The sequence below is a fragment of the Balaenoptera musculus genome, chromosome 15 (genome assembly GCF_009873245.2).
Source record: "Balaenoptera musculus isolate JJ_BM4_2016_0621 chromosome 15, mBalMus1.pri.v3, whole genome shotgun sequence".
In the NCBI taxonomy this organism is placed as follows: Eukaryota; Metazoa; Chordata; class Mammalia; order Artiodactyla; family Balaenopteridae; genus Balaenoptera; species Balaenoptera musculus.
In genome coordinates, this window is record NC_045799.1 from 29,176,540 (window position 1) to 29,189,421 (window position 12,882).

Below are 12,882 nucleotides of genomic sequence, written 5' to 3' on the forward strand. Positions count from 1 at the left end.
AGTATATCCAGCTGCCCATTGGTCTCAGTGACTTCCCAGCCCTGACAGTCAGCCACGGGTGACTTTTATGTGGATGCTGGGTCAGGAGAACAAGGCCAGGGCCCCCACGTGGGGCGGAGGTGAGGGTGTTGGGAAGCCCTGCTGGGCGCCCTGGCCTAAGGTGCTACATATAAATAGCAGCTGGTTCCACTATTATCCTTCCCTAATCCGCAGTTTCCTAATCCCGGGCAGGTTTGTGTGTGTGTGTGTGTACAGTGAACAGCAGAGCCTTCTGGAAGCCCAGGCCAGAGGCTGCCTCATCTCTGACCTTCAGCAGCAGCCCCGGGCCCCACTTCCACCCAGATGGATCCGGGTGATGGATTTTCCCAGAAGCCCCACTGGTCACCTTCGTGGTCTCAGTCACAAGTGGCCTTGAACAGTTAGAGACTCCCTACCCTCACCTCAGATACTAGGAGGACCCTAGAAAAACTCCTCATTGGTGTCCTGATTCCACACTCCCTGCCCTCCCCAGCCCACTCTCCACTTATAGCCAGAGTGGCCTTTTAAACACATAAGTCAGACCATGCTTAACACCCGCCAACGATTTCTTTCCTGCAGAATAAATGCAGGTGCTTTAGCAAGGCCTGCAAGGCCACCCAGCTGGACCATTCTCCCCCATCCTTCACTCGTTCCCCTCCAGCCAAGCTGGCCCCTGGGCCTTTATATGTGCTGGTCCCTCTTCCTGGAACAAATCCCCAAATCCTCACCTTGCTGCCCCTCTGTGATTCAGCTCCCAGCTTCTCGGGAGGCCTTACCCCTATCTAAATGAGTGCACCCTTCTCACTGTGTAAGCTCGACCTTCTGTTGTTCATTAATTATTTCTGCTTGTCTACCTATCTGTCTCCCCACTAGAATGTAAATTCCTTGCAGACAGGGACATGGCGTGGGTCATTGCTGTACTCTCCCACCCAAAGAAAAGAAAATCCCCTTGCACTTCAAATACTGCCCAGATCCCTGTGGGTTCCCAAGGACTGCTGTCAAATGCTTGACTTATTTATCAAACGCTATGTGGCACTTGGTACATGCCAGGCACTTTTTAAAGTGTTGTATAAATATTAATTCATCTAAACCTCACACCAGTCTTTTTAGGTTGATACTCCTGTTGGCCTCATTTCAGATGAAGAAACTGAGCCACAAAAATGACAAGGTATTTTCTCAAGTCTACACAGCTCACAAGAGGTGGCTGGCAGGATTTGAACCTAGGCAGCACCCTGCCTGCCTCCTTGTCTTAGCACCATACCAGGACCAGGCACTCGACAGGGAGGCTGGGGTAGGGTCCGGGGAGGTGCGGGAGAAGTGGGGGCTGTCACTGTACAAAGATCTTTAGCCTGGGAATCAGAAATTCAAATCTGGTTTCTACCCAGGCCTTGCTGTGTGGCCTTGGGCAAGTCCCCTCCCTATCTGAGCCTCAATCCCCACTCAGTTTATAGGACTGGCCCTTCTCCCACCTTGCTTGATATCGTCCTAACGGCTTTTTGAAGCCAAACTGGCTATTGTTATTTACAATTAGCAGAGGGTCTTCGTCTCCCTTCCCTCCCACAGTCTGGAGCCTTCTTTGTCCGGGTGACCAGAGGATTCCCACCTGCTATCTCTGGCCTGGCTGCTATTGGGTACACAGCTTTCCCTCAAAGAAGGGGAGAAACAGAGAGAGAGATTGAGAAAGGGAGAATGGTTGCTTTTTTCTCACCAGCAGGCTCTGTCCTGCCTCCAGGCCTCTGGCCCCTGCTCTCCTCCCATCCCCTCATCTTCCTCACCGCCAGCCATCTTCCTGAAGCCCAGGCCTTCAAGTTCCCCCTGGCCCCGCACCCCTGCCTGGGCCTTCTGCACCCCTGAATCAGCCAGCCTTGACAGAGAGGAACCTCGCTAAGAGAGCCCACCTCCCCAGGGAGGCCCGGACCCTTCCCTTCGGGTTTCCTGGCCACAGCCCCTCTTCTACTCCCTCTCCTCCCCTCAAGCTTTTCCAGGCGGTACTGAAGTCCTTCCTACACACACGCTATTTTTGTACCATCACTCTTTCCTTCCTCCCCCCCTTCCCCCTACCTTCACTTACTTCCTGCTTTTCCTTCACCTCGGCCCAGCTCTGAAAGAATCGGGGTCCCTCTGGCCCTCACCCACCCCGAGAGGGGCCTTCGGCTTTGGGGCACAGGGGCAGGGCCACTGGGGAGGGGCGAAAGGCAGGCTCCCCCTTCCTTCACTCCCCCGCTCCTTCGCCGCCTCCAGCCTCCCGCGGCGGGAAGCGGGGGACTGGCCGCGGCCGGAGTCCGGAGGTGAGGGGAGGCCGGCCGCAACTTCCCCAGTCCACCTTAAGAGGACGATGTAACCGGCTCGCGGCGCTGACCTTAGAAAAACAAGTTTGCGCAAAGTGGAGCGAGGGGCCCGGGCTCTGGGCAGCCCCGGCGGCTCTTCCACCGTCTCGCAGCCCTCGCCGGCCCGGCGGCGCAGGTCCGAGCCCGGCTGGCCGAAGGAGGGGGCGAGGGGGAGGCGGTTCGGGGCCCGGGGCCGCCGCGCGGGCTTCTGAACTGGCACATCGTCGGAGCCCGGGCTCTGGGTCCAGTCCCGAGCCGAGCGGTGCGCCCCCGGCGGGGGCCGCAGCCTGGGCCCGGGCGGGGGTGCCGGGGCCGCGCGCGCCGCCCTCCCTCGCGGGGCGCGCAGCCGGCGGGCGCTCGGCTGAGGTGCCGGCCGGGCTGGAGCCCCGCAGCTTCCCGCGCGGCCGGCGGGAGGAGGGGGAGGGGAAGGAGGGCGGGGGCCGTGGCTGGGACTGTGGGCCAGAGGAGGCGAGCCACGGCGCCGCGAGGAGCCCGGGCGGGGCAGGTGGGCAGCGGCGGGGGCGGCCGGGCCCGCTGCCCCTCGCCCTGCCCTCGCGTCGGTCCTCCCTCTCCCGCGCTGTCTCGATCTGCGCGCCGCCTTGCTCACTCCGAGCTCGCTCGCTCGCTCGCTCTCTCTCTCCCCCTCTCTCGCCTCTCTGTGTCTCTGGCTCTCTGCCTGGCTCCCTTGGGTCTGTTTCCCCCTCCTGCCGCTTCTTTCGGGCCGTCCCTGGCTTCGTTTCTCGCGTGCTTGGGGTCTCTCCCCCTCTCCGTCTCTCGATCTCTCCGGGGGGCGGGGGGTTCTCCGAAAATCGCGGCGCTGACGGCGGCTCCTAAGCCGCTCCAGGCGCCCGTACCGGGAGGTGGGGGCGGGGGGGAGCCCGGCCGCGAGGAGAGGAGAGAGGAGAGGGGGGAGCCTTAGTCATTTCCCCGCTCCAGTCCGCGCCCGCCCGAGCGCGCACTCACGGCCGCTCTCCCTCCTCGCTCCGCAGCCGCGGCCCATGGAGCCCGCCCGGCCGGCCCCCGGCCGCCTCAGGCCGCTGCTCTGCCTGCTGCTCGCTGCGTCCAGCGCCTGGTCAGGTAAGCACCCCCACCCCCCACCGCTGCCGTCCCCAGATTGCGAGTTCAGGCCTCTCAGACCGCCACTCGGCTAATGTCGAGCAGTAATGGGGGAGAGGTGCCCGTAACCAGGGTTACAGATGCGGAAACTGAGGCCCAGAGAGGGACACGACTTGCCCAAGGTCACACAGCCAAGGATGGAACCCAGTCTCGACTCTGACTGTGCGGCACTATGCTGGGCACCCGGACAGACCCAGATGAGTTGGTTCACCAGCCCCTGCCCAGTCTGATGGCGGAGGCAGCCTGTCAGCGGCTTTCAGAGCAAGGCGCCCCTGGCTTCTCTAGAAGCTCTTATGTTTTCCACATGTTTGACTTCAGGGTCTAAGAGAAGGGGCAGAGGTCCTTCCAGTACTGACGGGATGGAACAGAAGCAGGCTGTTGCAATTAGGGAAGAGTGAGCTATCCCTCTTGTGCGCAGAGTAAAACAGTGTTAGTATGGGGGAGAGAGAGGAAGGGAGGCCAGGGTAGCCCTGGGGTGAGCTGCTGCAATCCACAGATCCTGATGTGAAAACACGGCGGATTGTCCCCGTGGTTGCCCAAGCCTCTCGCTGGATGGTCGTGCTCCCTGCTGCTCTCCGGCCCCTCCTCCTTCCTCCTCCCTTCCCCAGGCTTCCAGGCAACTCCCTGCAGCTCAGGTGCTCTGTGGGGCTGTTACCTGTGGCTCTGAGCATGTCTTTTTGTTGGCCTACATCAAACACCTGGCTGTATCCAGCAGGCGGGCTCAGAAGTCTACCGTGTGTTCGCCAAGGGGTGAGGTCACCATTCAGGAGCCCTGCTTCTTAAAGGGGTTTTGCAGCACCCTGAGTCTCCTGGGAGGAGGTGGGGGGTGGAGAAACTGTGTTAAAGGAGTTGTTGGGGGGAGAATGGGAATCTTGTTTTTTTGGCTCCTTGAAGCTGCGTTGTCAGCAGAGGGGTCTCTGCACCTCCCCTCCCCTGAGGAAGGAGGTAAAGATGAGCTCGGTATACACCTCCCCCCTCCTGCATTTGCCTAGAGACTGGTAACCAGCTGATAGCAGTGAGAAAGGGAGAACTAGCAAACAGCGGGTGGAGGGAGAAGTGGGGGTGGACAGCAGCTTCTCTCTGCCCACAGTTTCCCCTGAACCCACACAGGCATCCCCCCACCTCCCCTCCCCCAGTCTTTCAATTACAGTTGGGTCCTCTCTGGACAAGAGGAAGCCCTGATAGATTTCATGGCTCTCTGGTGAGCCGATCGCATCTCCGATCTACTCCTTCCTGCCTGAGCTGGCCATTTACACCCAGCAAAAGTCCGAGGCCCTGCCCTGCCGTCCTTCCTGGCCTGGAAGTGCACGAGGGTCTCTCTCAAGTGCTTAATTTTCCTGAAGCAGGGAACTGGGCCCAAGTTAATTTCTAAATGTCTATTCCAGACCCTTCTCTAACCAGGACCCCGTGTGGTTCCATCCCTGGCAAATGAGGGGTGACGCTGATTAACGAGTGGGCAGCTGCCTTTCCCAGGGCTGCCTGGGAACACCAACACCCTTCTCGGGAGGAAATTCTCCCCTTTTGCCTGTAAAAACCAATCTATAAAATGGTAAAGGTTAGGCCATAAAACTTCTGGTTCCATCCATTCAGCATCAATAGCCTGAAAAAGTGGAGCAGGCAGAGGGGCAAAGATTAACTTTGAAATAAATAAATCTTAGGAGGGTAGAATAAACTTCTTGGTTGAGGGTGGTGAGGAAGGCGTGTCCACCGCCAGAGCTCAAGCATCCAGCATCCTTCACTCAGTTCTGCGGGTCCTGGTCACCCTCGCCGTGGCATGGGAATTCACCTGGTTTGGCTGAAGGATGGGGCTTCAGACCCTTCTCTCAGGGCTCCAGGCATGGACTTTATGACAAAGCAGAAGAGAGGCAGGACAGAAGGGCAGGAAGGTAGAAGGAGCAGTTGTCCAATTTTCTAAGAAAATGGATTTGTTTGGGAACTCAATGTCAGGCTTAGGAAGGCAGCTTTGGATGAATGACTACTTAGTGTCTCTGGCAGAACTGTCAGCCTGGGAAGTGTCACATGATTGCTATGGCTTCACATGATCACTGTTTGGAGGGTGCTGGTCATGTGAATTATCTTGGTTGGGGGAGGCAGGGAAAGAAGTTCTAAAGATTGCTTTCAGCACAAATGCTGCCAAAGGGAATTCTGAAAAGAGGCTGGTGAAGTCACCCACCTGTGTTCTTGGAGCCAACGTGAGGCCTGTTTCTTCAAACAGCTTCACGGAGGGAGATTGTGAGTCTGGCAGAAGGGCAGGGGGCCGGGGTGGGGACAGCTGGGCAGCCGGATTCTGCAGCACAGCAGCGGTGCCTGACACTGAGCCTGCAGGCTCCTCACTTGGCCCCACCTAGGTCTGGGGACCTCTGGGACCCCTGCTGAACAGACTTCAGATAAACTCCCATTCACTCCTCGCTCTAACTTGGAGAAGCCCAGGCCAAAATGGGGGTCAGGCTGTGGGGGAGGGACAGCTGGCCCTCTGCTGAACCTCTCACCTGTCGGAAGAGGGTAGCGTGCTGGTGACTCCTCTGTACTTTCCTAAGTGGTGAAGTTCATCTCACTTCCTCTTTCACAAGGAGAGAAAGGGGGGCGGAGTGCTTCGGCCCCAAAGAGCTCAGTCTGTGGAAGGTCCTTTAAGGCCTTGGTGTTCTCTGGGTACTTTCTTGCCATTAATTATTCCTTTACCAACCCCGTGGAGACTTGTGGTGTGATTCATTCCTTTACTTGCTGTCATCCAGCACGTATGAAGTCCTGATGGGAACCGTGTGTTGAGAGAAGGGAGGAGAACCAATGTTCCTTGAATGTTACCTGTATTCCAGGCTGTGTGCTGAGCGCCTCATCTGCGTAATTCCATCAATCAGCGAAGCAAAGCATGAGTTGGCTGTTATCCCCATTTTGCAGATGAGGAAAATAAAGTCCAGAACTGGGGAAGTAACTTGTCCAAGGAGTAAGTGGTAGGGAGCCTGGATTTTGAATCTTGTCCTCATGGCTAGGCAGCCTTTGAGGGAAGAAATTCAATGACTTAATCAGGGTTACTTAGTCCAAGCTGAAGAGAGCCAGAGGGGCCCCCGCCCAGCTCAGATGGAGGTTTGTGGAAGGGTTCCTTCTGGGGCAGAAGTTTTTAACTGAGCCATGGTCATTTCTCTAAAAGCGCCCAGAGGATGCAAGCACTGGCAGCCCCTTGGTCGTCATAAACGACAGCTCTGGGGGCAGTGGGGCTCCCGTCAGAGCCCCCGATCTGGGCTGCCGAGCTCTGGAGGCCCCAGAGCTGGAATCTTCCTCCCTGCATCTTCCTGGTGCCCTTTGCGACAGATGGAGAGGGGGTGTGTGAGAGGAAGGCAGTCTAAAACTGTTGTACAGATCCCACACACGCTCGCTTGCTGCTTCCAATGGCTCCGTGCGACAGATTATTTTCTTATTTGTAGTCCTGGACTGATGGAAGGTGCCCCCCGCTCCGCCTCTTTTTAATGTGCTCAGATTTCTGGTCTGTCAACACAATTCTAATCATGTCACTCCCCTGCTCAAAACTGTTGAGTGGGTCCAAGTTTTCTTTTTTTAAAAAAAAAACCTACAACAAGGCCTGGCTCCCTCCCTGACAGGCCCTATTTCTCAGCTACATGTTTTCCAAAGAGCTGACCTGTTGAGATGCTGCTAAACGACCAGGTTTCCTCCCTGCAGCCAAAGCTTTCCTGGCAGCTCAACTGCATTGGCACCTAAGAGACCCTGAGAAGGCCTGCAGTTGTAGAAGCCCCAGCCAGACCTTGTTTACTCCAGGGCTCCCCAGACATATGAACAAGAAGCATTGGGTTTGTTTAATGCCCATTAACACACGGCCTAACCCAGTTTGGTAAATGCCTTTGTACAAATCCACACCCTCAGCTGAACTTTCTCATCTCTGTGCCTTCACTTATGCTGCTCCTGCCACCAGAGATGCCCTTCCCTGTACGTCCCTATCTTCATATGTCTGAATCCTACTCAGCCTTCCATTTGTGCTGCCTCGTGTTCCGTGGGATCTCTTCCTCCTCTGAACGTTCACCCCAGGATTTATCTAAGGCTACTTATCACTTTCCCCTTGCTTTATCACATATGAGTGCATGTTTAACTCTGGTTCACATAGTGGTTCTGCATTGTAGCCTCTCCATGTACAGACACAGCATACCCTACTTGGACGATTTATTGAGCTCTGTGTTTCGGTTTCCTCACCTGTAAAATGGAGATGACATCAACAACTGTATTTCAGGGACTAAGTCAGCCAACCCATGTATAACGCTTGAAGCCATGCCTGGCATGTAGTAAGCGCTCAGTACCAGTTTACTGCACGTTACATTCAACCAGTGTTGTAATCGTCATTGTTTCGTTCTGTTGCGTATTCTCATCTATGGGAGTGGCACTGATGTTGGTAAAGCACCCAGCACAGCTCCTTGCACACAGTAGGTGCTCACAGAACAACAAAAGCTGTTGAGAGTGAACACGAGATTGGCATTTTTCCCTGTGGCTTTTGTGCGGTTGGGGAGGACAGGTTGCGCAGAGACCGACCAGCTGGCGTGACGGAATAGTTACTGGGACTGAGCGCCCGCCATGGGCACAGCCTGCCTCTAGGTGTCTCTGTCCGGATCCACAGGGCTGGAATTGTGGATTCCTAGACCTGGAAAGCAGGAGGGGGCCTGAGAGAGCCATCAGTCAGCACCTCTTTGTGCAGCTGAGAAAACTGCAGCCCAGAGGGAGGAAGGGACCGGCCAGGCTCACACAGCAGATCCCTGGCAAGGCCTGGGTGGCATGCCAAGCCCCCTGTCATCCAGGCCAAGGCTCTTTAAAACTGAGCTGTGCTGGAATTTTCCATCGTTAAAGCTAGAAATCTGACAGGATCCCAAATTCCCTGGAAAATACCAAAGTAATAATAATGGGAAACATTGTTTCTGGCCACTTACTGGGCTCAGCACTGGGCATGTATGATCCCAGTGGTACTCAGTTACCCTGGGTGATGTGCATGGTTGCCATCAAATCCATCTGACCAGTGAGGAAACTAGGCTCAGAGAGACAGAGCAACTTGCTCAAGGCCACACAGTAAGTGGCAGAGTCAGGACGACCATAGCACCCATGAGGTACACTCACTAGGCGTCACTTCGCCCTGACAGGTAGAAACACTGAGGCCCTGGGGTACTGGCGTCCTGCCCTCTTGGCGCTCCTCTCATATTTCTGTCAATCAGTGTATCCTTCTGGGAGGCAGAGGCAGCGGGCGTTCCCAAGATGTGTCTCTGTCCCATACTGAAGAAGGAATCATCTATTTTCACAACTGAAACTGCTTTTCTGTTAACTTGGGCGTTCCTGGGACGGGTCTTTTGATGGAACCTTCCGCAAGGTGGATTTTCCCTGCCAGGTGTCCTGCCAGGCCCTCAGTCCAGAGAGATGCAAAACAGCTGAGGTGGAAGCTGGCCATTATACAGAATTGGTTCTTTGTGTCTGTAAGATTTCCTGGCACGTCCGATTGGGAACGCAGAGTGTGAGATGGCTGCAGAGTAAGCCAGGAGCTGAGGGAGATCAGGTGCCCAGATCAGGGGGAGACTGGAAGCCAGGAGTGAGGGATGAGCCTGCAGGCTAGGGGGCCGGAGCCGGAGCGTGTGGGTGGCAATGCCATGGTGGGCTCTAGTGCCCTCATTGTTCAGAGCCTGCAGTGTCCTCCAGAAGTGGCAGCCCATGCTGGAAGAAAGTAGTGCACGGTGTGCTAGGGACCAGCTGAGCTGTGAATCTGTGCTGCCTCTTCCTTATCTTTTTATTTTGGAAAATTTCAAACATTTGCGAGATGAGGAATGGTGTGAGGAACCCCAGCTTCAACACTCATCTGCCATTCATGTTTCACCTGCCCCTCATTTTTCTGGGGGTGGGAGGAGGAGGGAGGATTGTAAAGCAAATGGTAGACATCAGGCATCATTTCATCCATCAATACTTGGATGTGTGCCACTGTCTAATCCTTACAGTGAGCCAAAAAGCATAGAATCCTTCATCCCCATTTTATGGATAAGGAAACTGAGATTCCCCAAAGCTGAGCTGGGCTCCTCCCAAGGCCACATAACCAGTGAGAGTTAAATAAAGCTGGATCCAAGGCTTGGTTTACTCAGCCACTTTTCCGTCCTTATTATTGTCATTTTAATTACAGATATTCATTCAACAAATATTTTTGAGCATCTATGTGCCAGGGGTGGCTCTAGGTGCTAGGGATACAACCACAAACAGACAAAAATACCTGCTCTCATGGCACTGACACTCTAGTGAGGAAGGAAAAACAGACCCAAGTAAATATTATGTCAGGTGGAGACAAGTGCCATGCAGAGAACTAAAGCAGGTCGAGGGAATAGAAGGTTGAGTGGGGAGAGAGGGAGGGCCTCTCTGAGGAGCAGAGGCCTGCATAAAACTGAGGGAGCAACCATGAGAATATCAGGGGAAGAGCAGGCCACACAGAAGGAGAAGCAAGTGCAAAGGCCCTGAGGCTGGGATGGGTTAGCTGTGTTCCAGGAATAGCCAGTGAGTCTGGACTTAAGGGAGATAGGCAGTAGGGGAGTTAGGAGAGGTCAGGGCCAGACCAAGTAGGATCTGGTTCACTGAGCACTTGACATTGAACGTGTGAGGTCATGTGATATGATCATTACTCTGTACATCATCTCATTTAATTCTCACCACACAGTTCTGTAAGATGGGAACTATTATTATACCCATTGGACAGATGAAGAAAGAGAGATTCAGAGAGGTGAAGTGACTTGCCTAAGGTCACACAGCTTATAAGTGCAGAGCTAGGATTTGCGCTCAGACCCCTAAACGCTGTAGCATCCTCATCACTGCTTTCCTGTTTTCACTCTTACCCCCTCCAGTCTCTTTACCCATAGCAGCTGGAGTGAATCAAATCCTCTTTGTCCTTCTCCAAACTTTTCAGTGGTTCCCACTGCCCTTAGAATAAAATCAAACTCCTTACAATGATCCCTGAGACATGGCATTTTCTGGACCACATCCGTCTCTCCAGCCCCAACTAGTACCACACTTGCCTTGCTCCATGGGCTTCAGCCACAGCAGTCTTCTTTCTGGCCTTCACATGCACCAGCTGCTTTCCTACCCCAGGGCTTTTGCACTTGCTGTTCTCTCCTACTGGAACACCTTCCTTGGTCTTTGCTTCCTTCAGGTTTCAGCTGCAATCTCACCTCCTCGGAGATGCCTTTTACAACTGCCCCATTCTAAAAGTAGTTCTGCTTGTTATTCTCTATCGTGGCATCAAATTCGTTTGCACTCCTAGCCATTTCTATATTTGTTTAATTATTTCAGCCCTGTCTCTCCCACTAGAATATAAGCTACATGAGAGTAGGAACTATGTCTATCTTATTCACTGCTGGGCCTCCTGGGACCTTACACAGGGCCTGGTAACAGTAGGCAGATTAATACATATTGGTTGAATGAAGAAAGATGCTCATTTTAAAAAGGGAGCTCAGAGCCATGAGGTCACACAGGCAGTAACCCTGGTTGGAAGGCAAACCTGTGCTCTAACCACTATACAGTCCTACCTCTGTAACGGGGGCCATGACCACACTGCAAATCCCTGCCTATCGTGCTGAAATAGGGATCCCTAAAGTATCAGGAAGCACAAAATATCAGTGCCAGCTGGGATGGAGGTAGGGGCCCAGAAACCCTGGAATTGGTACTTAAATTCTGGCTATACAGAACAGCTTGCCCCAGTGTAGACACCCTGGTGAACCAGCAGGCAAACCATGAAACATGACGCAGTTCGTGCTACGCCCTTTTGGCCTTGATTTGGTTTGGAGGGCCTGACTCGGCGCCAGCCTCCCCCAGAGGGTCTTTCATTGCACAAAGCTGTGTGGTGCAGTGGGTGAAGTTGTGGGTGGAGGCAGACTGCTCCGCAGCCCTGTGACCTTGGACAAGTGGCTGTACCTCTCTGAGCCTCAGTCTTGCCCTCTGTGAAGTGGGGGTGATGACAGCCTGTGTTGCTGGGTCCCTGCGGAGGCTGGTGAAGCCTGTCGTGCTCCTGATGATACCCGTGCTCAGTGCTCATTAACCATCATTACTATTACTGTTATCTTTGTGTGATCACCATTTTATGGTTGGAGCTCTACAGAGCAGGTGGAGGTCCTGCTCCATCACTTACCAGCCGGGACTTGGAACTCACTACACTGCCCCCCTGGGCCTCAGTTTCCCCTTCTGTGAAGTGGAGGCTCAGCTTGGCTGCTCTCCTGCTGGTCCCTTCCAGCTCGGATGCTCCAGCCAGGATGCCTCTCTCACCCTTCATCTTGATGGTACCCCAGAACCCCTCTCTAGCAGGGGAGGCAGTGGAGAGGTACCCACTTTGTGGCACATTCCTGAGTGAATCCAGCATGTGCCACTTCTTGGCTGTGTGCTCTGGAGCAGGTGTCTTTCCCTGCTCTGAGCCTCAGTTTCCTCATCTGTAAAATGGAAATGCTACCACTCTTTCCTCCCGCACAGGGATTGTTGAGGGTTAAGGGAATTAAGAGCTGTGGAAAGTGCTTTTGTGAACTGCAAAAAGCACTATAAAAGGCATCAGCGGATAGTGTCAGCTTGGGGAAAAATCTTGTCCAGAGACTATCTGCTGTGGGCAGCAGAGTGTGCTGAAACCTTGGCAAATGTCATTTAATAAATGCGTGTTCCTTTTAAGGGGACCTTTATCTCAGCTGGGAAAATGTGTGTACGTCCTTGGCAGCCTGAGAATCCAGAATCCTGAGCCAGAGGGGACCCAGTCACAGGGGGAAGAGATCGCACGTGACTGACCTCAGTGTTTGAGTTCTGCCTCTGCCCCTTCCCTGCCTCTCAGGGTCTCAGCTTCCTTACCTGTAGGAAGGGGCTGGTGACAACAGCACTTGCTTCACTAGGCTGTCGTAACAGTTAAATAAATGAGGGCTCCCTGTTATGTGACCTCATCCACACGTTGTACCCATGAGACCGTGGCTGGGCATCACCAGGACCTGTCCTAGAGTAACGGCTGGGCCTGGAGGTTGGAAGGACACCACCTGGGTTCTCAGCCTCTCCAAGCCTCACTTCCGGGCCTCAGTTTCTCCCTCTGCAAAATGGAGAGGTGGGAAGGAGGTCCTTAGGTTGTCAAGGAAGTGGATGGTTGGTGTTAGTGTCCCTGCATGCTCTCCCAGCCTCACCTGGCCCCCACCAGGCCCTGGCAATATGAAGGGTGCTTACAGCGCACACGTATCCATAGTTCTTTCCTGCTGCTTTGCAAACAGGGCTGCGCTGCGAGCAGTTCTTCATTGCCTCCAGGTCCCATCTAAACCTAGCAAATGCTCCTGGGGCTCTGACCCTCCCTGCCCCCGGCCTCCCGCCAACAGTGCATACAGCCTGCCCACAGGTCCAGCTCCAAGTGTTCTTGTGCAGACATTGGGGCAGAGCTAGTTCTGCCTCAGAGAGA

General features: G+C 54.5%; 1 protein-coding gene across 3 annotated transcripts in view; it reads left to right on the forward strand.

Annotated features, from left to right (window-relative positions):
• Nucleotides 1-2,110: 2,110 nt before the first annotated feature.
• SIRPA (signal regulatory protein alpha) overlaps nt 2,111-12,882 on the forward strand; it is a 42,818-nt gene continuing 32,046 nt past the window's right edge. Inside the window, exons 1-2 of one of the 3 annotated variants that reach the window (XM_036825321.1) lie at nt 2,111-2,481; nt 3,335-3,422. In XM_036825321.1, coding sequence (XP_036681216.1) covers nt 3,344-3,422 — 79 coding nt within the window. In that variant the 5' untranslated portion in view covers nt 2,111-2,481; nt 3,335-3,343. Of the gene's footprint in view, nt 2,482-2,795; nt 2,851-3,027; nt 3,035-3,334; nt 3,423-12,882 lie in introns of those variants that run through there. The other 2 variants (XM_036825323.1, XM_036825324.1) reach the window with 2 other exon arrangements.